This window comes from Apodemus sylvaticus, chromosome 10 (genome assembly GCF_947179515.1).
Source record: "Apodemus sylvaticus chromosome 10, mApoSyl1.1, whole genome shotgun sequence".
Classification (NCBI taxonomy): Eukaryota; Metazoa; Chordata; class Mammalia; order Rodentia; family Muridae; genus Apodemus; species Apodemus sylvaticus.
In genome coordinates this window covers 38108473-38133771 of record NC_067481.1, presented here as the reverse complement: position 1 = coordinate 38133771, position 25299 = coordinate 38108473, and the positions used below count along the sequence as shown (strand labels likewise).

General features: G+C 42.1%; 1 protein-coding gene across 4 annotated transcripts in view; it reads left to right on the top strand.

The window, feature by feature from the left end:
• Positions 1–25299, top strand: part of Bcas3 (BCAS3 microtubule associated cell migration factor) — a 485645-nt gene that overhangs the window by 149578 nt on the left and 310768 nt on the right. For all 4 annotated transcript variants that reach the window (XM_052197918.1, XM_052197921.1, XM_052197919.1 and 1 more), the window contains exon 15: positions 4532–4796. In XM_052197918.1, coding sequence (XP_052053878.1) covers positions 4532–4796 — 265 coding nt within the window. The remainder of the gene's footprint in view (positions 1–4531; positions 4797–25299) is intronic.

The window sequence follows — 25299 nt, the reverse complement described above, 5'->3', positions numbered from 1 at the left end:
ATTTTTCTCCTGTACATTTTACACAGTCAGGGTATAGTTGCTTCAGAAAAATCACTGAGGGGATTGTTCTTTGTCTCTAACAGACGGTTATAAGCTCTGAGTTCCTTTCCTGTATCTGACAGTTTTGAACTGCTGTATTCTTCTGAGATTGATAGTTTACATAGACACAAATTGTTCAGGTTATGGCTATTTTTCTTGCACAGTGCCTGCCGGGGCATGGCTCTCACCCTACACTGTCCTTCAGTCGTGAGTGCCTCTTTCTCGCCTTTTCCAGTCTGGTAGGAATTTTCTTTTCTCCTCTCTTCTTCTTCTTCCTCCTCCTCCTCCTCCTCCTCCTCCTCCTCCTCCTCCTCCTCCTCCTCCTCCTCCTCCTCCTCCTCTTCTTCTTCTTCTTCTTTTTTTTTTTTCAGTTTTGAATAGTTCATGATTTGTTTGGTTTGTCTGTTTTGTATACTGTTGGTTTCACTCATATCCTGGCCACTCTCCTACTTGAATTCTTGTTGTCTCTTTATTCTTCCGGTTCCTTGGGTGTAAGAGCTTGCTCACTGAGTCCTTCCTAGGACCCTGGCTGTGAGTCTCCCCTGCTGCACTGTGGTGATGCCATATATTCTGATTCATCTTCATTTGTCCCCATGTATCTGTCAATGTTTGTGATGCTTTTGCTTTGATCTGTGGGTGACTTATGTGTTGTTTAATGACCATGCTAGCCCCCCCATTCCTTGATATTTCTGTTAATTTGTGGTTAGGTTATTGTCAGAAAATATCGAGGATTTCATGTTTTTGAAGAAATTTTTAATAATTGTACTGAAGAAAATTTAAGGGCACTGCTTTTTATAATGGTTCTTTTTTCAAATAAATTAATGTCAACTATTTAATGTCCTTGGGGGCTGAGCTCATATTTCCAACTTAAAAGTATGAGAGTGTGAGCTGGTCTGCACCACGGTGAAGTTGTCTTTCCCTTCCTTCCTATTGCTTATTTGATATCCTCCCCACTGCTCAAGTCTTCCATGGATGGGTTTCATCTTTTTCATTAAATACAGGGTCAGAAAAAGTAGCTAGCAAAGTGAGTTGCTTATTTGTAGCTCTGTTAAATGACCAAACAGAATAAAAATCTCAGTTAATTTTGAAATATTTACTTATGATTTAAAAATAATCTAAGCCTGTCTCCTTAGCACGGAGACTTCATTCCTAGGGAGGTTTAAGTATGCTACCATGTCTGTTACAGTGACAAAGCTAGCTCACCACCACACACTGAAGACATCCAGGTACAGTTCTATTTGCTTTGTATAATTATAAGCTTGCTGACTCTGCCAACTCTTTATCTTAGACTTGTGCAGTATTTTGTCAGGTATCCACTTCCATGGTTACATGTCTCTGCAGGACTGGAGAATTCTTATTCCAACTGCTACTTTCCCTTTCTGCTTCAAGCCATTTCCTACTTCCGTATCAAATATTTACATAAAAAAACCCTATGAATCACCCAGTGGTCGTTTGTCCTCTATTGAGCAAATAAAATAAGGAGGAAACAAATACAAATAATAAGTAAAAGATTTGTGTAGCAAATTCTAAACCCCCTGTGCTTATATATCAATATTGTCTCCTTAAACATGCTTACAATTGGTTATAATTTTTGCACATATACAGCCTTATGGGGAAAAGGTGTTTTTCTTGATTCCAAATGATTAAACAAAAAAAGCTCAAATGTATAGTTAAGACTATGTAGAATTTGTATTTCAGTTCTTATACCAATATCTCCACTCTCTACTTTTATCTGTTTTCCCTAAATAAATGTAATGTCCTTTAATAATTTAGACTCAGGCTCTTTAGTATTGAGTAACTCCTTTATTTTTTTCTGTTTGTTCTTTGAGACAGGTCTCTCTGTGTAGTCCTGCCTGTCCTGAAACTGACTTTGTAGAGGAAGGTAGCCTCAAACTCAGGCCCTCTCTCGTGGGGTTTACAGTTCAGCACTTAGCCGTCCTTTGCTTTTTACAATGAGCAGGGAATAGACGCAATAGATTTTTCTCAAAAGCTGTGTTGTTCTCATCATGTCTTCTGCTACACTTCCTCAAGTGCTCCTTTATGTTTTAGGGGATCCTTCTGCATCAGCCTCTGCCATCCTGTGGTGACATGTGCACACCACCCTCTGTCTCAGGCTTGTCATCCCAAACCCCAGAGCTATTCATTTCTGTTATCAGTAACCCTGATACTTCAGAATTCTGCAGCCCAACTTGCTATTGACTAGACACACTTGTAGGAGAGGAGATGCTGGGCAGGCTGTTACTAAGCGTCTGCCATGGTTGGTAAGGCAGTAAAGAAGAACTTTCCAAGGCATGTCTGAAAATAGGGAAAAGAGAGCATAAACATTTTCTTTTCTTTTTTTTTTTTTTGGCTAGCTAGTTATTTTTTTGGATTACTTTTATGTGGTACATATTTATACATCATACATTAAGAAACACTTAGTTGTATTTCTAGATAATAAGTGGTTGTCTGTGGGTGTTGGATTTAAGTGTCTCTAATATAATTTTCTGTAGTTATCATATGTTCTCACCAACTAGGAGTTACTTTTCTCACTGCTGTGATGAAACACCTGACCAGAAGCAACTCAGAAAGGGTTTGTTCTGCCTGACAGTTGGTGGTGTGTGGAGACAGTGGCAGCAAAGTCAGGGTAGCCGGAGTGGGCTGTGACTGGTCACAGTGCGACCTCAGAGGAATCAAAGACTGAGGATGGGTGCTTCACCCCACCTCTCCTGTTTATAAGTCTGGACCTCAGACTGGTGCTACCCACATTCCCTATGGGTCTCCCTCCCCCAGTTAAACATCTCTGGAAATACCCTCCTAGCTACAGCCTGTGGTGTAGCCCATCAGGTCACTGCAGGGTATACCATCCTGCACCTTCTCTACAAAGCATTTATTGCCGTTGAACATGTAGCCTTCATATCACTGGCCTCCTGTTCTAACTCATTGCAGGTCTTCTTGTCAGAGCTTTCTGAATTGTGTGTGCGAGTGTGTGTGTGTGTGTGTGTGTGTGTGTGTGTGTGAGAGAGAGAGAGAGAGAGAGAGAGAGAGAGAGAGAGAGAGAGAGAGAGAGAGAGAGAGAAAGGGGGGGAAGGAGGGAGGAAGGGAGGGAAGGAGAAAATCTTCTAAACTACAGCCACCTCAAGTCCTGACTCTTTAATGTAGAGTTCTGAGGCTTTTTCTACTTTCAGTTCCTCATTGATCATAATGAAGATGGTTTAACAGCCCAAACTATCTTCCTATCTTCTGTCTTCTTATGTTCTCTGCGTCTCCGCAAGCACTTACACAATGTCTCTGCAGAGGGAAATGTTACTGTCTGGCCTGTTACACACAGAGCTTGCTAAGGTCAAGCTTGTTGACCTCAGATGTAAAGTACTTGTACTCATAGAAACATCCTTTCTCGGCTGAATTTCTGTAGCATTCAGGGTTTTCTTCTGTAGTGTGGGGCTGGTGTTGTTGTTTTGAGATAGGATCTTACTCTCAAGGGGAAACCCCACTGTCTGCAGCCTTTTTTCAGTGTTGGAGTCGCCAGTGTACCACCATGCCTAATTCTTAATTGCATAGAAGGATGTGGTCCTGCTATACTGTGCTGCTTAAGCCCTGAGTCAGGATTTTAAAAGTTTTATTTTGAAGTAGTCATGCTGTGTAGGTCTATGTGACCTTGAAACCACGGAAGTCCTCCTGCCTCAATTCTTGAACACCACACACACCCAACTGTGTTGTGTATTGATACACAGTACATCTCAGGCCTGATCTTTTGTTTTATTTGTTGAGAAAAGGACTCATGTCTCCTGAGAATCATATCCTCAAACACTTCTCTCTTCGTTCCTGGCGAGTTGTTTGATAGGCAGTTAGTATTTAAGCATGAGATTGAATTAGCAGCATTGACTATATTATCTATCTACTCCTTTGTACTTAATAGAAAACCTCTTGGGAGAATGGACCACATGAGTATATATAGTGTTTACTCATATGTAGGTCAAAAGTAGATTCCAACTGTCTTCCTTTCCCTTTATCATTTGAGAGGAGGGGCCCAACTGAGCTGAAGCTCACTGATTTGTTAGATCAGCTTCCCAGCAAGCTCCTGGGACCCACCCAGGCCCCTCCTTCTAACTGTAGCTCTTTGGTTACAGCCACACCTGACTTACTATTTTAATGTAGTACTCTGAACCTAGACTTTCACATTTTTGTGGCAGGGCTGTTACTCAGAGCCATCTCCACCCCTTAGAACACGAGGTATCTATTTCACAAAGCTCTATAGTTCAGTTGCAGGAGACCATCGGGGTCCTAATTCACATCTTTCACTTTAAACAGCAGGAAATAGAATCTTCACTCCAAGTTTTATCTGATCCCCACTTGGAGTCCTGGTGACCTCTAAAATATTGTATAAATTTGTCATCTATTCTTACAAAAATCTCCTAAGGAGGCAAACATTTCTATTTGTATTTCCATTTATGCCTGTCCTCAGGTACACCCGAGTGAGTACAGCTGTTTTTGTCTCTTCCCTCCTTCCTAGGTTCAGGACATCTGTTTCAGCCATGATTGTCGTTGGGTGGTGGTCAGTACCCTCCGGGGTACTTCCCACGTTTTCCCCATCAACCCTTATGGTGGCCAGCCTTGTGTCCGCACACACATGTCACCACGAGTAGTGAATCGCATGAGCCGTTTCCAGAAAAGTGCTGGGCTGGAAGAGATTGAACAAGAGCTGACATCTAAGCAAGGCGGCCGCTGTAGTCCTGTCCCAGGCCTGTCCAGCAGCCCGTCTGGCTCCCCGCTGCATGGTAAGTACCTTCCTCTCAGGCTGCTTCCCAATAGCCTCTTGCTCTAGTGCCTGGGATCAGATGCATATTTTTATTCTGTTTGTGCTGTACATAGTTAAGAAATTCATATTTATAAAATCAGTTAATAAGTATGAACCACAATGATCATGGTGATCTTTTTCATGCTATTTTAACTCCTTTACTTTTTCAGTATGTAAGTGATATTTGGTCTGAGATTGAATCTGTTTTCATAACATTTGAAGTATGTATTGCAGAACATTCTTAATGGTCTGGCCTGGTACGGATGTTCAGTAAGAAGTGTTTGTTGTTCCAATGGAGTTGCCCTTGTTTGTGTGCTTGCTCTTCTGGTTTATGTAAAGTTCTCTGGGATTCCTCCCATATGTTGTTATAGCAGGGCAAAATGCCATCATCCTGATCAGTAAGTGAAACATCACCAACATCATTCCCTGTCCACTTCCTCAAAATAATAAACCATGATTCTGGCTTTTTTGGTATTTACTTTCATTTGAAAACTACTTATAATCCAGAGCAGCCCTTAAATACATTCCAGTTGATATAAATGGACTTTATGTTGTTGATGTGTTTTGTTCTTGTAATGTCATTTTATAAATTCTATTCATGTTGGATGATGGTTACTCTTCCAACTGTAACCTTGGCACTTTGAGTTTGTGCTTTCCACAGTAGACTCTGGGATTACAGACCATGTCCTGCCCCCTTCCTCTTCTGAGATTTCTTTCATGTGGCTGGCAGTTAACTCAGTCAGTTTTGAAGTGTTTTGAAGTGTTCAAGGATAACCCTTTTAGAAGATTCTGTTTCACCTGCTCGCTCATTTCTTAGTGCAGACATGGTGCCATTGGTAGGTAGTTATTGTGCCTGACATTACTAAGTACACTCCTGTGTTATTAATTCTGATGATGTAATGAGCATTTTCTAATGTTTCTTGTTAAAAATGTATATTCATTTTGGATTAGAAATTCTCAGTCTTGCTGGGCAGTGGTGGCGCACACCTATAATCCCAGCACTCTGGGAGGCAGAGGCAGGCGGATTTCTGAGTTCGAGGCCAGCCTGGTCTACAGAGTGAGTTCCAGGACAGCCAGGGCTACACAGAGAAACCCTGTCTCGATAAAACCAAATCCAAAAAACCAAAACCAAAAAAAAAAAAAAAAAATCTCAGTCTTTCCAAGTGTGGAGCTTTTATGGTATTTTCTTCTTCTGTTGCATATTCATAAGGTCTCACAAATACAACCTGTTGTAGCCTGGAACTCATAACCTCCTGCCTCACCCTTCAGAGAGCTAGATCATAGATGTAATCCAGGATTTCCAGCCAAGGTGATCTGCATGTGGTTGTTGACCCCAGCGTGGCTGAGCCATTTTATTACTTCAGGAAGACTTCACATGTTGATCCTCACTTTCTGGACAGTTGCATGGTCTCCTTAGTAGTATCCCATAGCCTGGGGTATTTTACATGGAGAGATTATGGTGAGTACAATAAAGTAAAGTAAAATATCCTGGAAAGTAAAATAGCACTTAAATGTGAACTTATTCTGTTAGCTGCTACCCCATCTCTCAAACATCTCCCCCTGCAGCAGGAAGTCACTTATGCTTCAAGCAGTTTCTTAGTATTTGTTCATCATCCCAAGGCATCCCCCCCACCCCCTCACACATCTTTTCTGTGCCTTATTCTGTTCAGTCACCCTTACATGCAGCCTTTCCTCCTGGCAACCCTGCGTGGCGGCTTCTTGCAGCTCACCCTCACTCTTTTTGGGATTTCTCATTTTAGAGGAACAGCTCAATCAGAGAAGGGGTTGTTTCTCTTCATGTTCTCTTTGTGTCTTCCATGCCAAAACAAAATGGGCGTTGTTTTTGGTTAGTTCTAAAAATGATGTATTTACAGTTTGTGTGGGTAAACAGTCTGATGCTGGTTAAAACAGTGTAAACCTTGGAGCAGGGAGGGGTCGTTTTGGAATGAATCACGTCTTGGCTGCATTGTATTGTTTGTCTGCACTCTTTAGCAAAGTAAAGGAAACTCTTAAATAACAATTGATATAGGGTATTTCCTTTCCACTCTTTGGAGCCAATCCAGTTTAGGTTAGGATTATGTTATCTTTTTTTTTTTTTTTTAGTTTTCCAGAGGATGTTTATTTGCTTGAAGTATATTCTTTATAACTCTCTCATTTCCTATCTCATTGCCTGAGCTTTAGAAGAGATGAAGCATTTCCATGTTGAGATTCATGAGGAGGCAGAGCTGGCCTTAGCTTTAACTATGAATATGGAAAGCACATGATGGTGACATGAGCAATGGCCGGAGGCAAGTGGCACTGTCCCTTATCACATTAAACCCTTATATCTGAGACAATTCCTGGAGGGTCCACAGTTACTGAGTCTTCACATGCTGTCTGTGCTTACCACTGCTTTGCAATTACCTTTGACTTTAATGTGATTTCACGTATCACTATGACATCACATTAAAATGTAACGCATGACTACACCAGAGCAGCATTTTCCTTAATAATTATATTTATTTATAACTGATAATTATTATAGTCAAAGCACACTGCCTTTTCTAGATTTTCAAATGGTCTGTCATTCAGAAATAGTGAATCTTTGACAACTTCTTCTTCTCTCACCCATTTTAGTTACCTCTCTCCTTATTTGAAAGAAGCTAATGAAACTGTTTCCTGCATTAACCATATTACGATTCTCTAACTCTGATGAAAATTGTGTCTCACTAAGCTGTTAGCCAGTTAGTGTGGAGAATGTTCCGAATCTGATTTCCATCACACCTTACCAGGGATTCAGCCCCACTTGGCATTCAGTCCTGGGAAGCTCCCTCGTTTTGTGTTTACTTACCTGCAGTTGTCTCTACAGCTCTGCTGCTTATCAAACTCACCACCTAAAACTGCATTTCTTAAGTACTGCTTAGTGCTACTGTAGGTATAAGTCTCAGTATTGCTCTTTTTTGAATATAGGAATTAATTATTGACATGTTGGTATCTCTTATAGACGTTAAGGATGGCAGAATCTTTGTGTTTTCACCTGTTATCTTGGCCCCTTGTGTACTAGGTGGTAAAATTTAGAATCAATGAAGTTATTCCCAGAGAAGCAGTGTATTTTGATATTTTTCTAAATTATTCTTTAAGTTAACACATTCTTTAAGTTACATTATGACATTTTCATTCATGTATTAAAACCAGTTTTGATTTAAATAATAACTTGTCAAAGCAAAGAGATTTTTATTCATCTTAACATTGCTTTTCATTTGATGCATGTAAGATGGTCACTTACTTAGCCACTGTGAATTAATTATTATTATTATTTTAATATGTGTTGAGGCTCTTCTGAGAGCAAGTAAATATGGCGACCAAATAAAAATAAGTTTGTTTTCTTGCAGCTATTGACAAATTTAAAGAAGGGGGGGGGAATACAGGCTGTGGTATTACTTAGCTTTAATACTTGAACTCCAGAGTTAGAGAGAGATGTATGTGGGTTCAAGGCCAGTCAGGTATATATTCTGAGACCCTGCCTCGAAAAGAATAGAAGAAGTTAGGAAATTTCTTGAAATAATTTCAGCTTTAAATTACCATCATGTTTGTGGGTGTCACTGTGGTGATATTGAACAAAGACCTGATGGCTGTGAGTGGACAGCAGAGCTTCTAAATGCTGAGCTGAGAATATGCCTTCTGTGCTCAGGTAACAACAGTAAGACAGCTGCTCTGCTGAAGCCTAGTTGATGGGAACTCAGTGGTGTGTTTTGGAAACAGGAGTGATAGAAGACTGGTTTGGGTGCTCTGAGGGGGAGATTTGTATGGAGGAGAGCACACTCTGAGAGTGGAAACAGGATCTTTCTATCCTGTCTTTCTCTATTTCTTGGGAGACAGGGTCTCCTTTTGTAGCCCCGGGTGGCATGCTGGGATGACAGACGTGTATCTAGATACTGAGTAAGACGTCCCATGTTCCTAGCACATTTGGAATTGCTGGGAATGGTGCATCTGCATGGGGATAGTGTTCGGAAGGAAGGCCTCAGTTGGCAACACCTGCAGGCTTGGAGCTTAGGGAAGAGATGTCATCCAGAAGTTACTAGCAAGTGGCTTGAAGGGGGAAACCATGTATTCGCAGTAGCCAGGAGGAGGGTAGCGACTGACTGCTAAGTCCCAGCATCTGGGTCAGTGAAGGTTGGGGCTCACATTCAGTTTAGTGAGAGAGAAGACTGGTGAGACACTTGCTGGGATGTAAGGGACTTGTCTGAGGGGATTTTAGAAGAAAAATCGGCACAAGTATTGATTTTTGTCACGTTTTTATTCCTTTTAGAATGTAATATAAACAGGAGCACCATAGTGCGAGAAAGTTAGGGGCTGCAGGAGACCACATCAGGTTTTCACAGATGTAGGTGCTGACGATGGATGGTGGTCAGTGGAGTTGAACGACCAAGACCGAGGTGGGACGGACGCAGATTGTAGGTTCACCACTTAAATTATGATGTGGCCTTGCCTTCCAACTTTGCTGTCTTTCTGTCTGTCTGTCCTGCTACACCTGGAGCTGCACCCCCTGCAGTTATACAGCTTGCTTTTCCTAAGGAAGCTGTCGCCTCTGTTGTGTGTGCTGCATCAGTTGCTCAGCTCCTCCACCAGGCTGCTCTGTTTCTCTGAGATACTGAGATCAAACCCAGGGCCTTTCACCCCTGCTGAGGGCTTTGACAGTCTCATTACTGAGCTGTGTGTTGATAAGGTGATAGAGGACCTAGTGTTAGACCGCCTCATGATGTCTGGGCTGTAATTTTAGACAAATTGTTCTGACTACTGAGACCTAGTTTTCTACCTATGAAGCAGGGGTAATAATATGCCCAGTCTTGCAGAGTTACCATTAAAACTGTAGTGTTTAGCATGGTGCTTAGCGTATAGGGATCAACTGCTGTCACTCAAACTTTGCTGCTTCTCTCGTCAGTGCAGGATTGATTCATTTCCCATGTTTTTAAAAAACAGTGTACGTAAACAATTCAGTGAGTATTGTTGAATGAAATAAAAAATTTGAACTTATTTTGTCGAGGCTTTTAATTGCTTTCAATATGGGCATTAGCTTGTGACTATGGAAGTGGGAGATGTTACCAATTTGCAGTTGAAAGTGGCACTAGTCACGCTTCCACATGGGCGCTTGCATACTCCATAGATGTGCAAACCTTCTGCTGTTCACGTTTTTCTTTAGGTATGTATGTGCATGTGTGTGTACGTGTGTGTGTGTGTGTGTGTGTGTGTGTGTGTCCCTGTGTACATGCCTGCTTCTGACAGTCCTTGGGAGTTGCCTGTCTGTCTTTCACCATGTGGCCCTGGGGACTGACTCCCAGGGAAGAGTCAGGCTGGCAGCCAGCCCTTGCTTGTCCACCATACTGGCCCTGCTTACTTTTACCATTTCTTTATTTTGTAAAATAGGTTTTCCTTTTAGGTTTAAGAATATAGTGTCCACCCTGTCAGGAAACTTTTAAGGAATTTTTGACCTCCCTTTGCCCCCTCGGCCCTCCTGTTTTCCCTCCCTGTGTTCTTCCTAGATCTCATTGTGTCCAACCCAGGCTGGCCTCGCTATGTAGTAACTACAGGCTCATTACAAAGCCAAGGCTACCCTTTATCACTGATCCCCCTTCCTGCCCCCACCTCCCAAGGTTTGAGTATGTCCCACTAACCCAGCTTCTTTCTGGCTTGGTCTGGGGAAGGAGTTAGTTGTGCTAGGCCTGCTGCATCTGACAACTGAATTCCAGATTCTGTTCTCTCCCACCCTGAGATTTGAGGACTTTGAATGAAGCCTCTCATTTCTTGGACCCAGAACTGTTATGTTTCAGCAAAAGGCTTACACGTCCAGCAGTTTTTCTTTCTTTTTAGCATCTGTGTGTACGGCATTCCTGCCTTACCACTTGGAGACTGTTTATAGCCGTCATTTGATGGTTTATTGTAGTTATTTACTTTGGTCGATAGGGAGTTTTCTTGATACAGACCGCATCACATAGTAAATACGAAGCAGCCACACAGCTCTGCCTCACATAGCTTCACCTCCTTGGGAGAGTCAGCACCAGTGTGCCGTGTCCTGACTGTTCTCCTAGTCACTGTTTACTTGTGGAGTGGAGTTTCCATAAGTGTTTTAATTTTTGCCAAGAAAAATCAATCATGTGCACTGAAGTTCTGCTTTAAATTTCATGCCTCATCTGACACAGAGTATATAAATGGTGCAGACACATCATGTGGGAGAGCCCTCCTTGGGTCGCTTAGCACCTGGGGTTTGCTCACTCCTTGTAGCCTGTTGCCTGAGGTCAATTCAGCCTTGCTTCTAATCTGTTGTTTTAAAAACCTAATGTTTTCCTGGCTCCTGAGGCATCCTCTGAAAATGTTGGCATAACTCTGTGCTCAACTTGACATTTACTATATACCAACACCATCTACATTTTAAATATTTTCATGTCATTTTCTGTCATTTTGCAGAGATAGCAGATGAGTTCTTTGTGCAAATGTTTAGAAAAGGGTGGCCCCATAGAGCATAATGTATAATTTAAAAACCACATAGGAAGCCAAGATGTGGTGACTCAAGCCTATGATTAAGTACTCTGGAGGCTGAGGCAGGAGGATTGCCATGAATTTGGGGACCAGCCTATGCTGATATGTGATATCACATCTCAAATTATTTTTAAATCACTAATTGAAAAACTGTCAAAGAAAGATAGCAGCTGTAGTAGTAGCTCATAATCTTTATAGCAGCTTGCAGTTCACAGAAGTATTAAGAGGGACATATAGTGTCTAAGGAGATGGCTCAGCATGTAGGTCTGCTATGTACGTGCAAGTTTGTGCTGTAGGAACTGTCTCTAGTTCCAGCACTTGAGAAGTAGTCAAATGGATCCCACAGCAAGCTGGCTGGGTAGCCAGTCTTGGGTCTGCAAAGTCCCGGGTTCTGTGAGAATCCCCGGGGCAGGGAGCAATAGGACAAGAAACATGTCACGGGACTTCTGCATGCCTGCACATAAGCAGGCACTCACTCACACTAGCCAAATGGAGGTTTCCATAGTCCCATGTGTGAGGGAAGTAAGGTAAGCTATGAAGACCCTCAGAAGCCTGGTAAAGTACAGTGCTGTACACACTAAAATGTTTTAAAAATAAAACTAAACCCAATTTAAATACTGTAATAAAAACATAAAATAAATACCAATTTAATGTAATTAGCACTTGATGCAAATACAGTTTTTCATTTTGCTTTTTCTGCTTATGAATACAAGTTTGCATTTGCAAATTATGAACAGTTTAGGTTTATCATTTAATTGTTAATGAGACATGCCTCTAGAGGGCAGTGTGATCTTAGCTTTTCTGTTAACTGTAATCAAGGCTTGAACCTGGGTACCCTGGGAGCAGATGCCATGCCATCTCTTCGTTTTATTGTTTTTCTGTCGTTTATTCTCCAAATTCTTCACAAGGACTTGAGCTATGCATTACTATCAACTTACAGCACTTTTGAGTACTTTGTGTAGATGTTCAGTTCCTATGTATGATTCCTGACGGCTGCTGAGTATAGAAACATTTTAGTTGTGTTATTTTGTAAGTGCTATCAGTGTGGTCCCAGCCCTCCTGCCCTGGAGCGTGTGTGCCCTGCTTTTTTATAAACCAGCAGTTGTCTGGATGCCAGGACTGTTATACTGTTTACTCACTCTCTGTTCTTACAGTTGACTGGCTCTGCCCTTCCTTGTTGTACCGTCCGTTCCCCAGTGGCCTCTGCTTCCCACGCCTCGTAATTTCTTCTCTACTCTTTCCCTCTATGCCCCTTTCTAGAAATCCTATGAGATGAATCTTGGATCTCCTGTCTTGGGCCTGGAGCTCCTTGTTTCTGCTTTGTATTTTTGTATTTGTGAGGGATTCCCCACCGCCACCTTCCTGTGTCCTATCGCATTCTTGTTACCACAGTGTGTTCTAACAGAGACTTTTCTTTGGACATTTCTGTTGTCATCAGGTCTTTTTCTTATGTTATATATTTTCTATTGTTTAATGTTTTTTACAGGTTTTTGATTTCCTTTGTTTTTTAACTGTTATTTCTATTGTCTTATTTTTCTTCTTTGTCATTGTTGTTTTAACCATTCTTTCTAAGTCCTGACTGACATTGTACTCAAACTGGATAGATTTTGAAGTACTGGCACCTAGACCTCATTGCAGTGATTAAACCAAAGTGCTCATTTCAGTGTCCTGGAATCCTTGACCACTACATAAAAATTACTGTTTCAGTCTTTCATTTTATTACTTACTAATTTGCTTTTATTTCATTATTTAATTTTCTTTATTGCTGAGCCTTCTCTCTGGCCCCCCAACTCAGTCATTATGAGCATGGTCTGATCTTCCAGAGAACCTGTGTGCAACTTCTGTTACCTACATGTTGACTCACAATTGTTTGTAACTTCAGTCCCCAGGAATTTGATGTCATTGCAGGTGGTACACATACACGCATGTAAATACCCATACATGTGAAGGAAAAGTCAATACAGAATCACTATTTTTTTCCCTTGTAAAGTCTGTCTTCTATTTCAGGCACAAAGACAGGATTAAGACTACGAACTCTGAAGCTAGTTTTGATAATTGCGGGGGATGATATATTTCAGATTTGGAGAAATTTTATTTCCTTTTCTATGAGTGTAGCAGTTCTGTTCTAGTTATGTTGCTCTAGAGATATTTCTGGGACTTACAGAGGCACACATTTTAGTTGTTTACGTGAAAGAAAAAGTGTTATATAGATAACTCATCACAGAAGATACTAGGAAGGTTCTTTTTGTGCTCATGAGAAAGAAATTTGGAAATAATGTTTTCAGTATTTGGTTTTGAAGAAAGTAGAGAAGGCAATGAGAGGAAGCTTCTCAGGACAGAAGCCTCTTGGTGCTCTTAATTACTGAGACACCCAAGTGACCAAGCTAAAGTTGATGTAGTAGGCAGAACAGTATTAAGGTTTAATTATCTGAACAGTAATTGTTTTACAAAATGGTTAAATACGAAAGACAAGAGGAAAAGCAGAGCAGGGTTACAGTGTGCCAGGGTTGTGTGCACTGAGAGGTGGGAGGCAGGATGGCTCCCTACGTTCCATGGTGGATGGCGTGGGATCTGGAAGGCGACGAGGACAGGAAAGGGATTTCAGGTTCACTGGAAGAGCTGCTTGCTTTGGCTCAAGTGTTTGTGCAGGTGAGAAATTTTCAAGCCACAATGAGGCACCAGAGAGAAGTATTTCAGAGTGGACAGAGGAGTCCTGTGGGCATGGCTCCTCCTGGTGACTGCAGAAGAGACCAGCTTTTCATGTTCAGTGTCAAGATCTATCCTGGGTAGCAAATGATTTACAGTTGCTCACTCTAGCGTCAACATGGCACAGGATGAAACAGGTTCACCTTTTATAAAAATCATAGATGTGGAAAAAAGATCATGTGTCATATAGATAAATAAATATGGTATCCATGCAGTCATCCAGGACCTCACACTTGAGAATCCCAGGGAGGCTAGGGCTTGCTCCCTTTCAGGTGTGCTATGCCTAAAACTGTTCATGGAAAAGCCCCGTGCTTCTAGTGCTCCAGGATATTCTATAGAAAGGGCTTTAATGTATAGAGGTTAATTCATGAATGCACTTTTGCAAACTTGGAGCTAGCTATCCAGATCTTGATTTAATTCTATTATTGATAAAATATGCTAAATTTATATCATTTATTTTATTTTATTTGCTAGAAGTTCAATTTCAAGAATTTTTGGTTATTTAGGGAGCTAATATTGAGCATTAGTTTCCTGTTTTTTTTTTTTTTTCTTTTCCTTAACTGGTGTATTTAAGCACCTGTTTTCAAGCTGGAAATAAAAATACATTTGAGTGCAAACAGGTTTATCTTCCTTTTGTCAGAAACTGCTGATGTGGCCCTTCTACACCATAGTTCAGTCTCTGTATGCCCTTGAGATCTGGTGCTCTTTCCCATCTGAAGGAAATGCATCTTTGACACTTCTCATGACCTGAGTCATGATGCTGAAATAGAGCCAGAAAATATTCTTAACAGTCATGGGTAATAAGCAGGAAGACTTCCTTTAGCAGTGGGGGTGGGGCAGAGAGTAGTTCCTGGGGATGTGCAGCGAAGAATGGCTGCCATATTAATTGTTAATCTTTAAGTTTATTAAGAAATTATTAAGAAAGTTGATTAAATTTTATAGTTATATTTGCTATTCAACATAACATGTATTTACTATTTTAAAAATTATTTTTAAGACTCATGTAGCCTAAATTTCTCATGTAGTACTTAATGTACTACTCATGTAGTACTTAAATTTCTGTGTAGCCAAGGGTGACCTCAATCTTTGATCTACCAGCCTCTCCTGCTAAGTACCAGGATTACAGGTGTTGTCACAATGTAAAACTTTTGATTTTAATATGTAATTGTCCCTCAGAAGAAATGGTTTAAAAAGTTCATATTGTTCATCTTAGTTTTCCATGTGTTACTTAGTACCCTCTTTTATACTGGCTCTTCTCTGCAGTCTCTGAACTTGGGTAACAGAGAAAGGACAGTTTCCATGAATTCAGGGTCATACTGGGAGAATGTTCTAACCAACTTGCTAACTGCGTAAGGGAAAAGAAGGCATGCTTTATTGATTGCTGCTAATTCAGTGTACCCTGTGGTTTCTTATTTGTTTGTTTATATTTTTTTGTTTTTGTTCCTAAATGAATTCTTGATATATATATGTGTACCAGAGTAAATGAAGTAGTGTTTGGTAAATATGCCACCTCTGTCCATGTCATGGTACAAATCACTTGTGCCATAGTGATGAGCAGTAGGCACCCTGGCTGCTGAGGTTGGATGCTGGGCTGTGCTGTGCTGCGCTGTGCTGTGCTGTGCTGTGCTGTCCTGTGCTGTGCTGAGCTGCGCTGTGCTGTCCTGTGCTGGGCTGCACTTTGCTGTGCTGTGCTGCGCTGTGCTGTGCTGTGCTGTGCTGTGCTGTGCTGTGCTGTGCTGTGCTGTGCTGTGCTATGCTGTGCTGTGCTGAGCTGTGCTGGGCTGTGCTGTGCTGCGCTGTGCTGAACTGTGCTGGGCAGTGCTGTGCTGTGCTGTGCTGTGCTGTGCTGTGCTGAACTGTGCTGTGCTGTGCTGCGCTGTGCTGAACTGTGCTGGGCAGTGCTGTGCTGTGCTGTGCTGTGCTGTGCTGTGCTGGGCTGTGCTGTGCTGTGCTGGGCTGGGCTGGGCTGGGCTGGGCTGGGCTGGGCTGTGCTGCGCTGTGCTGGGCTGTGCTGCGCTGTGCTGGGCTGTGCTGGGCAGTGCTGTGCTGTGCTGTGCTGTGCTGTGCTGTGCTGTGCTGTGCTGTGCTGTGCTGTGCTGAGCTGTGCTGTGCTGTGCTGTGCTGTGCTGTGCTGTGCTGGGCTGTGCTGGGCTGTGCTGGGCTGTGCTGGGCTGTGCTGGGCTGCACTGTGCTGTCCTGAACTGTGCTGGGCAGTGCTGGGCTGTGCTGGGCTGTGCTGGGCTGTGCTGGGCAGTGCTGGGCAGTGCTGAACTGTGCTGAACTGTGCTGGGCTTTGCTATGCTATGCTGTGCTGTGCTGTGCTGTGCTTGCCCCAGTCTACTCTCAGGGATGACAGGCTCTAAGGTTTTGAGATATGCAGTTTTCACCTTTGAGCTGAGCTTGCTTCAGAGGAGAGTGCAGTGTTCATGGTGCTCTTTGGGTTATTTCGAGGTGGCTTATTGCTGTGTAGCCCTGGCTGGCGTAGTACTGGCCGTTTAGCCATTGTCTGCTTCAATTTCAAGGCAGTTCTGCCTTAGCCTCTCAAGTGCTGGGGGATATGATGGAACTACAACTTGGGGCAGGAATTTGAATCTTAGGGGAAAAGACTCAGAATCTTTTCTCTTTGTTTTATATTTCTGTGAAGAATGTATATCATGTTTAGAGTATGTTTGGTCAATCTCTTGTGTGTCTCACTTTTTCCTTGAATATCCATATAAATATTGGTCATTTTCTTGGTTTTCAATGAACTCTTTTGAAAGCACCATAGTCTAATGTTAATGTTAAACAATGAGTTAGAGCTAGTAAAGTTTATCAAGGACTAAAGACTCTGGATCCTAATACAGTGTCTGAGTGCTCTGAGGTAATAAGCTGCAGGCATGAGCGAAGCTGCAGGCATGAGCGAATGCCGCACAGTTTTCAGTCACTTGCTTTTAACTTATTTTGTGTGATCATGAATAGATCATTTACTTAAATGTTTTTCATTAATGTTAAAATGTTCATTTTTTTAAAAATTCAGTAGACTTTCTCCCATTTTCTCTTCTGTGCTCTTTTCTCCCTCTGTGTACTCAGCCGTAGAGCCACCCCAGCTCCTCCTTGGCGCAACTCCCGGCAGCTTAGCTCTCCCCCTTATTCTAGCCACAAACTGCCCTTTTGGAGTAAAATATACTTACTGTTCGTACAAGCTTTGTAATAGTGACTTTCTTTTTAAATTTCTTAATTAAATTTTACATATCAGGCTCCTAAATACAACATTCCTTTTATCTTCCAGGAAGTGCTTTCATTTACATATTAAAATAGCATGCAGTGCTTGAAGAGTAAGGAACAGGTGAGGATATTCTGAGAATCAGGAAAGAACAGCTAGAGAATTACCTGTTGACCTATTGATACAAGTATAATGTGTTATGTACAATCACGTGATGGTATAATACCAGTTCTCTTGGAAGTATATTTTTAATTTTCCTTGAGAGCACCAGATGGTGAGTTCTGGGCCATTCTGTGTGCAGTAGCAGAATATAATTACTAACTGTCTCCACCTGAATAACATGCATTCTTTCTTTCCTAAGTACCTGTAGCCATTACTATGGCTCCAGGAAGCTTTCTTAAGAAAAAGCAACAAATGTTTTTGCTAGATTTCTTAAAATGTTGAAATGTTTTTGTCATCTGCTGCCTTCACAAGAAGCAACAGTCACTGCAATAGGAACTGCAGTTAGGATCTTCCTTGGATATTTTGCCTCTGTTTAAGTCCATACAGTTGTTTGGTAAACTGTGTCCATCTTCCATGTCCAGAGCTAATTTTCTTTCTTTCCATCTCCTGCTGAGCTCCTCTGCCTGTGCAGCCCGGCCTGTGGGTCAGAAGGCACTGTCTCACACCAGGGCGCTGCTGTTTCCTCTTCCTACTGAGTAGATTGCAGAATATACTAGGACATGCCTGAGAAAAGGTCAGAAAGGAGGCTGAGAGTCTAGGAACTGCAGCTGGGAAACTTGTCACCCTCATCTAAGAGAGGAAAGGGAAGAGCTAGGGGTCTGGGGGAGGGAGGAGCGACAGATACTCTGTTCTGACCAAAAGCAGCTCATATGCTACAAATGCCAGCTTGTACTGGGCACTTATAAAATACATATACATATATATTTTTAAAGGATTTTATTTGATTTTGATTAAATAATAGTTGAGTTAGTCGAGGATGCTTTAATGTTAAATTAGACCACAAGGAAGAGCTAAACAGGCTTTCTAGCTTTGCAGAGCCTGACTATCCAGTGATTAATCCAGCTACCATTGTACTCTTTTTGACAGTCGAGAAGTAACTTTTCAGCTCTAGAATTAACTTAAAAGTTCCTTGGTAAATTTTGCTGTTTTATACCCATCAAGTCCATGGCAAGATGTTAAAAGCAAACTTTTGTTTTGATCTTGTGTGGAATGGACAGTGCACATGCACAGTGGCTCCAAGAACTTCTTGCCCACCTTTGCTCTGGGAATGGGTAGACAGGAGGACATCTCTATGATGTCCTCAGAGTAGGGAGAGCATTGGGAGGAGGATGGAGATAAGGAAATATTGGGAGAAAAGGCATTTCTATAGATTTGGTTTTTGTGGAGTGCCAGGAACCCACAAGTTTGGGTTTGAGGGTGCCCTTGTTAATTTTAATTTCCAAATTCAATTGACATTACTTGGAGCCTGGGACCTTGAAGGGTTGAGAGGCAGAGCCCTTCAACTATGGCAAATTCCTTTAGTGTGTGAAGATTGATGAAAACAGTGCCATTGGACTGAGAGGTTTACTGAGACATGGATGGTGTCTGTAGTAAGCCTTTTAACCAGCCTGCCTGATGCCTGATGTGGGTTAGGGCCCTGTGTCCAGGGAGCACAGGAAACCCAGAAAACTGCCGATGATAGCCTAACTGTGCTGTCCCATGGGCACACTAATTTGCTCTTGTAAAGCAATCTTCACATCTCTGTGCCTGTTTGTCCTCAGACACCTGACACACTAAGAATTGCCTCCTGATGGCCCTTGTTCGATGCCTCGTTCGTTCTCCCAGCTTTCCTTCTTAAGGAGTCTTCCTATGATTCCCACTCATGACCACTTGTACCTCGTGCTTCTGTTAACCTGCCATGAAATGGGATTTTTGTCTGTCTCTCACTCTGAGCTCCCTCTTACAGGAGATTTCTGAGCTGTAACTGCTGAACATTAGTTTGGAGGTTTTCTTTTCCTTGCTTCATGGTGTGATCTGTCCGTTCGTTTCCTCTCCCTTTCCCTGAAGGAGTCGGTGCACAGTGTGCTGATAGCAGCTCTAGCGTTCAGCAGAATGTGAAGTGCTCAGCACTTTCGGGGTCTTGCTTCCCTTAGAAACATCTCGTGCTTGGCAGTTTGCCTCGTTCACATGTTCTCACTTCCCTGCATCCAGAAGCTGGGAATCCAGTCCTGGCAGCTTCTGCACAGAGGGTAAAGATAAACCAGAGAGGAGCCAAGCTTCCTCCCACATTACCTGGGAGTTGCTGCTGATGGCTTTTCCACAAATGTCCTAGTTTGTCAAAGCCCAGTAAATCTTGGAAAGTTTATTTTCCTTGTAGCATCTGTGTTTTATAATGGGTCTTTTAATTTGTTTTTACTTTGTCTGCAGGGATTTCTTTTGTCCGGAGTTTTCAGACTCTTGGCTTTTTTTTTTCTTTCCTGTGGAAGTGAGTCCATTAATGATGACTGGTTTGGGAATATGACGCTCTGCAAACCTGACCTGGTACGCCTTCTCCAGAGCAGCCACAAAGCAGACTGGTGTTTTTTTTTTTTTTCCATTCTTTTTTCCTCTGTCCATTTTCATCCTCAGTGTAATCCATTTGCCTGTGAGTTTTTGTAGTATAAAATGTTTGAGGAAGTGCTATGTGGGGCAGTGATGATAACGTGTGGTTCCTAGCCCACCTCACCTGTTTCTGTGGGACCCTCTGTCCGCATGAAGCATACATAAGCCATCTTTCCAGGCACGAGCCTCCTGCACTTTATATGCAGGTGGCAGGAGTCAGGAAAGACCATGTGAGGTGGTTTTCTTTCCAAAGATAGAAATTTGTTTCAGATAAGCATAGTAAATCAGTGCTGAAGTCACTCTATTCTATTTCAGTTTCCACCGTAATATCAATGACAGTAAACACAACTAAAAACAGTCAAACCCAAGAATTAGAGCTTTCAGCATGAGAATTTTTTTTAAACAATTCAGATTTTTAAATGATATTCTGTTCTGCCATAGAGTTTCTGCTTTGATTTGTCAAGAAACCATCTTATTGGAATTTGGTTTTTCCTCCCCCATCCCCCAATGACATGCCCATTTATCATGGAGACTAGTTTCCCTCTAAGGGATCAAAGCTCTGGTGGATTTGGATAAAGACCCAAAAGCCTGAAGGCTTATGCAAGTTTATCTATATAGACTAAGCCTGAAACACTGGGATGGAGTCTGAGAGGAGCTCATTTTCTCATGAGATTTTGGGACTTCCTGTCTAGTTGTGCCAGGAACCCTGTGAGAATCTCCACTCTTTCCCACTGCATTTCTCACTTGCAGGCTCGTGTCTACCAGAATGGGAATGTATGATCATATGGAAGTGTTTTAAAGATCTTATGGCTTCATAAAGTCTTTCTCTGAAGCTGCAGTTAAGCAGTATCTGTTCTGTGATGAAGAGAGACGGAGACAGATGCCTTGCTGATGAGAACACTTGTGCAGTAGCATCTTCTTGAATTCCTCAGTTTTGCTATTTTCCTAAACTGTTTCCTGGAGTTGGCACATAGAAAGGTTTGAGAAGATAGAATCCAATTCACAGACGCTACAGTTATAACACCTGTGTGCTCACTCTCACTGTGAGACTTGTGGCACAGAGAGCTAGCCTCGGTTTACTGCAGACAAGTGTCCACATATGTTCCTAAAGGTATGGAGTTGCGATTCCTTTTCCAGATCAGCATGAGTTTGAGCAGGGCACAAGCCCATGGGCTCACCCACTTGTCCCTTTATCCCCTTCCCTTTTTATTGAGACAAGGTTTGTTACAAAGTCTTTGTTGGTTTTGAATCTCTGCCTGGGCCTTTCAGTTGCTGAGATTTTTGCCTGTGCCACCATGTTTGGCCTTTTCTGATGTATTTTGGGGTCTCTCCAAAATGTATTTTTCTCTATTGTTGGGGGGTTGTCAGCTCGTCTTCCCTGCCTCCCCTGGAAAATAGATTTAATTCATTTGGCAAATGCTTATTGAACTCTTGATGGCTGTGTCTGCTACTGAAACTTGTCTGTGCTGTTCCTCGTTTTCTGACCTGATACCATCATTTATGATTCTTTCTTTTTATCCTTCAATCTCTATTTGACAAGGAAACTCCCGTGTGTGCAAAATTTATGTGCTTCATCTCCTTTTTTAAGTTGTCCTTTAAAACAATAACAGTTAACTCCTTTTCTTTGTCTCCGAGCAGTTTCTCAGATGTCAGTTGTAACATGTTTTTCCCATCATCTGTTCATTTTCTTCTCCCTCCCTCCCTCCACTCCACCACCATGGACTTGCCCATCAGGACTGAGTGCAGGCTGTGATCCCAGTCAGCCTTCAACTGTGGAGTTAAAGAAGCATGGATATGGAGAGACTCGTCGTCTCCCTTGTTAGTTAGTGTCTTCTCTGCAGTCGCAGTCATTTAATCTCATGTCTACATCAGATACAGAACATTTCCTATCCTGGGTTTCTTTTCTCTAACAGTTGGCCTTTCCATCTGTGCAGTAGGACTTTCCTGTGGAAGTCCTACTGCACAGACTGCTGTTCCTCGTTTGGAACTCTACCAACTAGACTGTTGGTAGAGTTCTCTACCAGTTTCAAGCTTGCCTCATTGTCATTTCATTTGGTAACTTACATAGGCTTCTTTCTTAGTTGAAATTTTATTCATTTGTATTTCTGTGCACATATGGTGGTGGGTGGTGGGTGTGGCCATCAGTTTGTCTATAGAAATATAATATACCTCCTTGAGTATCTCTAATTGGCCTAGAATCCAGCAATTAGGTCAGAATGACCACTGTAATCTTCCCGCCTCTGCTTCCCCTGTGCTGAGATTATAAGCCCTGGCCATTACCATTTTTTTTCATGGTTTCAGGGGATTGAACTGAGGTCGTCATACTTTATGCACAGAGCCACCTCCCAAGTCCATGAAAATATAAAAGTCATGCATGTGCAGGTGCCACACAGGGCTTTGCTTTTTGTTTATTACCTTATGTGTATTTTATGAGTGTTTTCCTGCATATTTGTCTGTGTACCATGTGTATGCCTGGTGCCCATGGAGACCAGAAGAGAGTGTCAGAGCATTTGAATCTAGAGTTACAGATGGTTGCGAGCCACCTTGTCATGTTAATATCCAGAAGGCGAGCTTCCTTGTCTTCGCATCCTAGCTTTGCATTGCCTTCTACTAGGTTGATTTTGCTTAAGAAGTGGTTGGATATTCATTGTTTTCTGAGAATCCTTAGTATTGGAATTCTCATTCCTAGCTCTGAGAAGGAGATCATAGGTATTTAATAGGCATTGTATCAAATTTGCTTTGGGAAGCAGGGCATTTTAATGATAATGAATGTTTTAAACCACAAGAATAGATAGATGTATTTCCTATTTTTTTTGTTTCCTTTCCAAATTGTGTAGCATATTGTATCCTAGGTAAACACTCTGCCATCTTGCTAAATTATTCTTTTATGTTATTTTCTTCACCCCCTTTCTTCTCTTACCCTTCCCTCCTTCCCTGCCTCAATGCCCTCTCCCTCTCATCCCCTCTTCATTTCCATGTTTTCTGATAGTGTTATGTCGCCCAAGTTAACTTTTGACTTAATGTGTAGCTAAGAGCAGCTTTGACCATTCTGGACTTGCGGTGTCCTTTCCCAGTGCTGTGGCCGCAGTTGTGTGCCTGTCTGGCTGCTGTAGGGATGGGCTCAAGTCCAGGGCTTTGGTAATGTGAGGCGATTCTCTGCCACTGAGCTCCATTCTCAATCTTTAGATATTCTTTAACAGCTATTAGAAACAGGATTTCTGGTTAATATACTGACTTCTAGTTTAGGCAGTCTATTTGGTAATTATATAAAGGAGAATTACTGAGTTTTTGTAGAACATATATAAGCTATGCTATTAAGGAGATCTGTTTATAAACTTCTTGCCAAATCTAGTACTTTATAAGAAAGACACTACCACTCTTCCTGCCCCATTATCATAAATATAAGCATAGAGTCCCCACAGTTTTACACACCCCTGCCTGCTGTGTTGCGGATGGAGGCTACATCTTAAACACATAGTACAGGAGAGGGACACTAGGGACGAATAGTGCTTGAGAATGCAGGAGCAGGCTGAGGAGACTCTAGACCCTCTGTGTCGTTCTGTTTCCTGGGGAGACCGTGAAGCTGCCCTGTGGTGGCCAGCGAAAGCATCACGCTGGGGCCATGCCAAAGAATCATGTTGTCCCTTTTCCACTACTATTTACTTGTCTTTCTTTTATTTCCTGTTCTAGAGTTCTGTGCCAGGCAAGGGTTCTACCACTAAAGTGTATTCCAAAGCTAAAATAAGTCTGATCAGTAGTGTTCAGTGAACTCACTGTCTGCACTGTTTGCTTGCTGAAGAATTTTTGTTAGTACTGTTCCTCCTAGACCTGGCAACATAGGACACGTTTGTAACTGCCGGACTAGGGTAGCTAAACAGGAGGGCCTTGGGCTAGAGGCCATCTTAGGATGCATAATGTTGGAAGGGAGGGAGGGAGGGAAGGAGGGAAAGAGGGAGGTAGGACGGGAAGGAGAAAAGGAGGAGAGATTCTAAAAGGGAAATAAATTTCTTTCCCCACAGCCTCATGGCACACCTCAGCAGTAGTATTTAGACGCTACTTTTGCTCCCACAATGGCCTCTCTGTACACTTTCATTCCTTTCTGTTGTCCTTCAGGCCTGAGCTCCCACTTGATCTACCAGGTTCCTTTCATGTGCTCTATGAACCCATTTTCAAGTAATTGTTGCCACATGTACTTATCTTCATTCTGTGTGCTGTAAGCTTTGTGAGAAGGGGGATAAGAGCCCCCACAGTGCGTTATCTTAGGCTGGGACACTCATCAGATCCATGCTTATTAGCTGATAAATGTATATGACATACACAGTTCCTGAATTTTATTAGCTTGTGACATATTAATGTTGGATCCCCGTTTCAACACAATCACAGCCATCTGATAATGAATTGTTAACTATTGTCTCTATTGACCTTGAGAATATAAGTCACTCCGAGTGACTCAACTGTGGACAAGTTTTCTCCTTTATTGTGTTACAAATATCCATCCATCTTTTCCTTAAGGTTTTCTCGTGTGTGTGTGTGTGTGTGTGTGTGTGTGTGTGTGTGTGTGTGAGGGAGAGAGAGAGAGAGAGAGAGAGAGAGAGAGAGAGAGAGACTGTCTGATTGTCTGTATTGTAACTGCTGCCTTTTGTATCATAGCCAAGGTATGAATCGCTTCTAGTATTTTTATGAAATTGGAATTTGTTAGTATGTCGAGTCAGATATTGCTGTGCCTGAGTTTCTTATCAGCCCTAGCATAACTTAACTAGTTTCAGGGTGTGATACCAGCCCATGGACCTGTGTTCTTGAGAAGCAGCACTTTGTCAACCATGTCTGCTTTTGAAGTTACCATCTTCCTGTAGAATTGAGAAGATGCTGCTCTTGTCTTTCAGGGCTGTATAGCTAGTCTGAACATTGATATAGTCATAGTCTCTTGGCCTAATTGCACAAACAAGGTCATGCTTAATGATAGGAGAGAGACACTCTAAAATTGTGGGTGTCTACCACAGGCAATGTCTCTATTGCCCTCCACTGAAGTGGCTTCAGGTGCTCATTGCATTGTATATATTCAAGTTTTAGGACATGGAACTTTGTGGAATTCTCTTCTTGACACCATTTTTCATTGAATCTGTAGATATGGTACAAATTAGGAAAAACTATCCATACTTCTCAGTACCCAGCAAAAGGAAAACCAGTTTCTTTTACAGTTATAATAAGGTGAGATAGTGAATTTTTGTCAGAACAGTGGCCTTTCTAAGGATGAGCAAAAAACCACACTGCCTTTAGAAACATGAATTTTGGGGGCTATGGTAAATTGCTAATGCCTAAGTGGGAAAACCTAAGTTTTGATCTGTAGCACTCATGTAAAAAGCCATGTCCAACAGCACAGACAGGTATCCCCAGTGTCTCCGGAGCGCTGAAACATGCCCGAGAGTTCGCTCGCTCTCTGGCTTGCCTGTCTGAGTCAGCAGGCTGGCTCAGCCCAGTT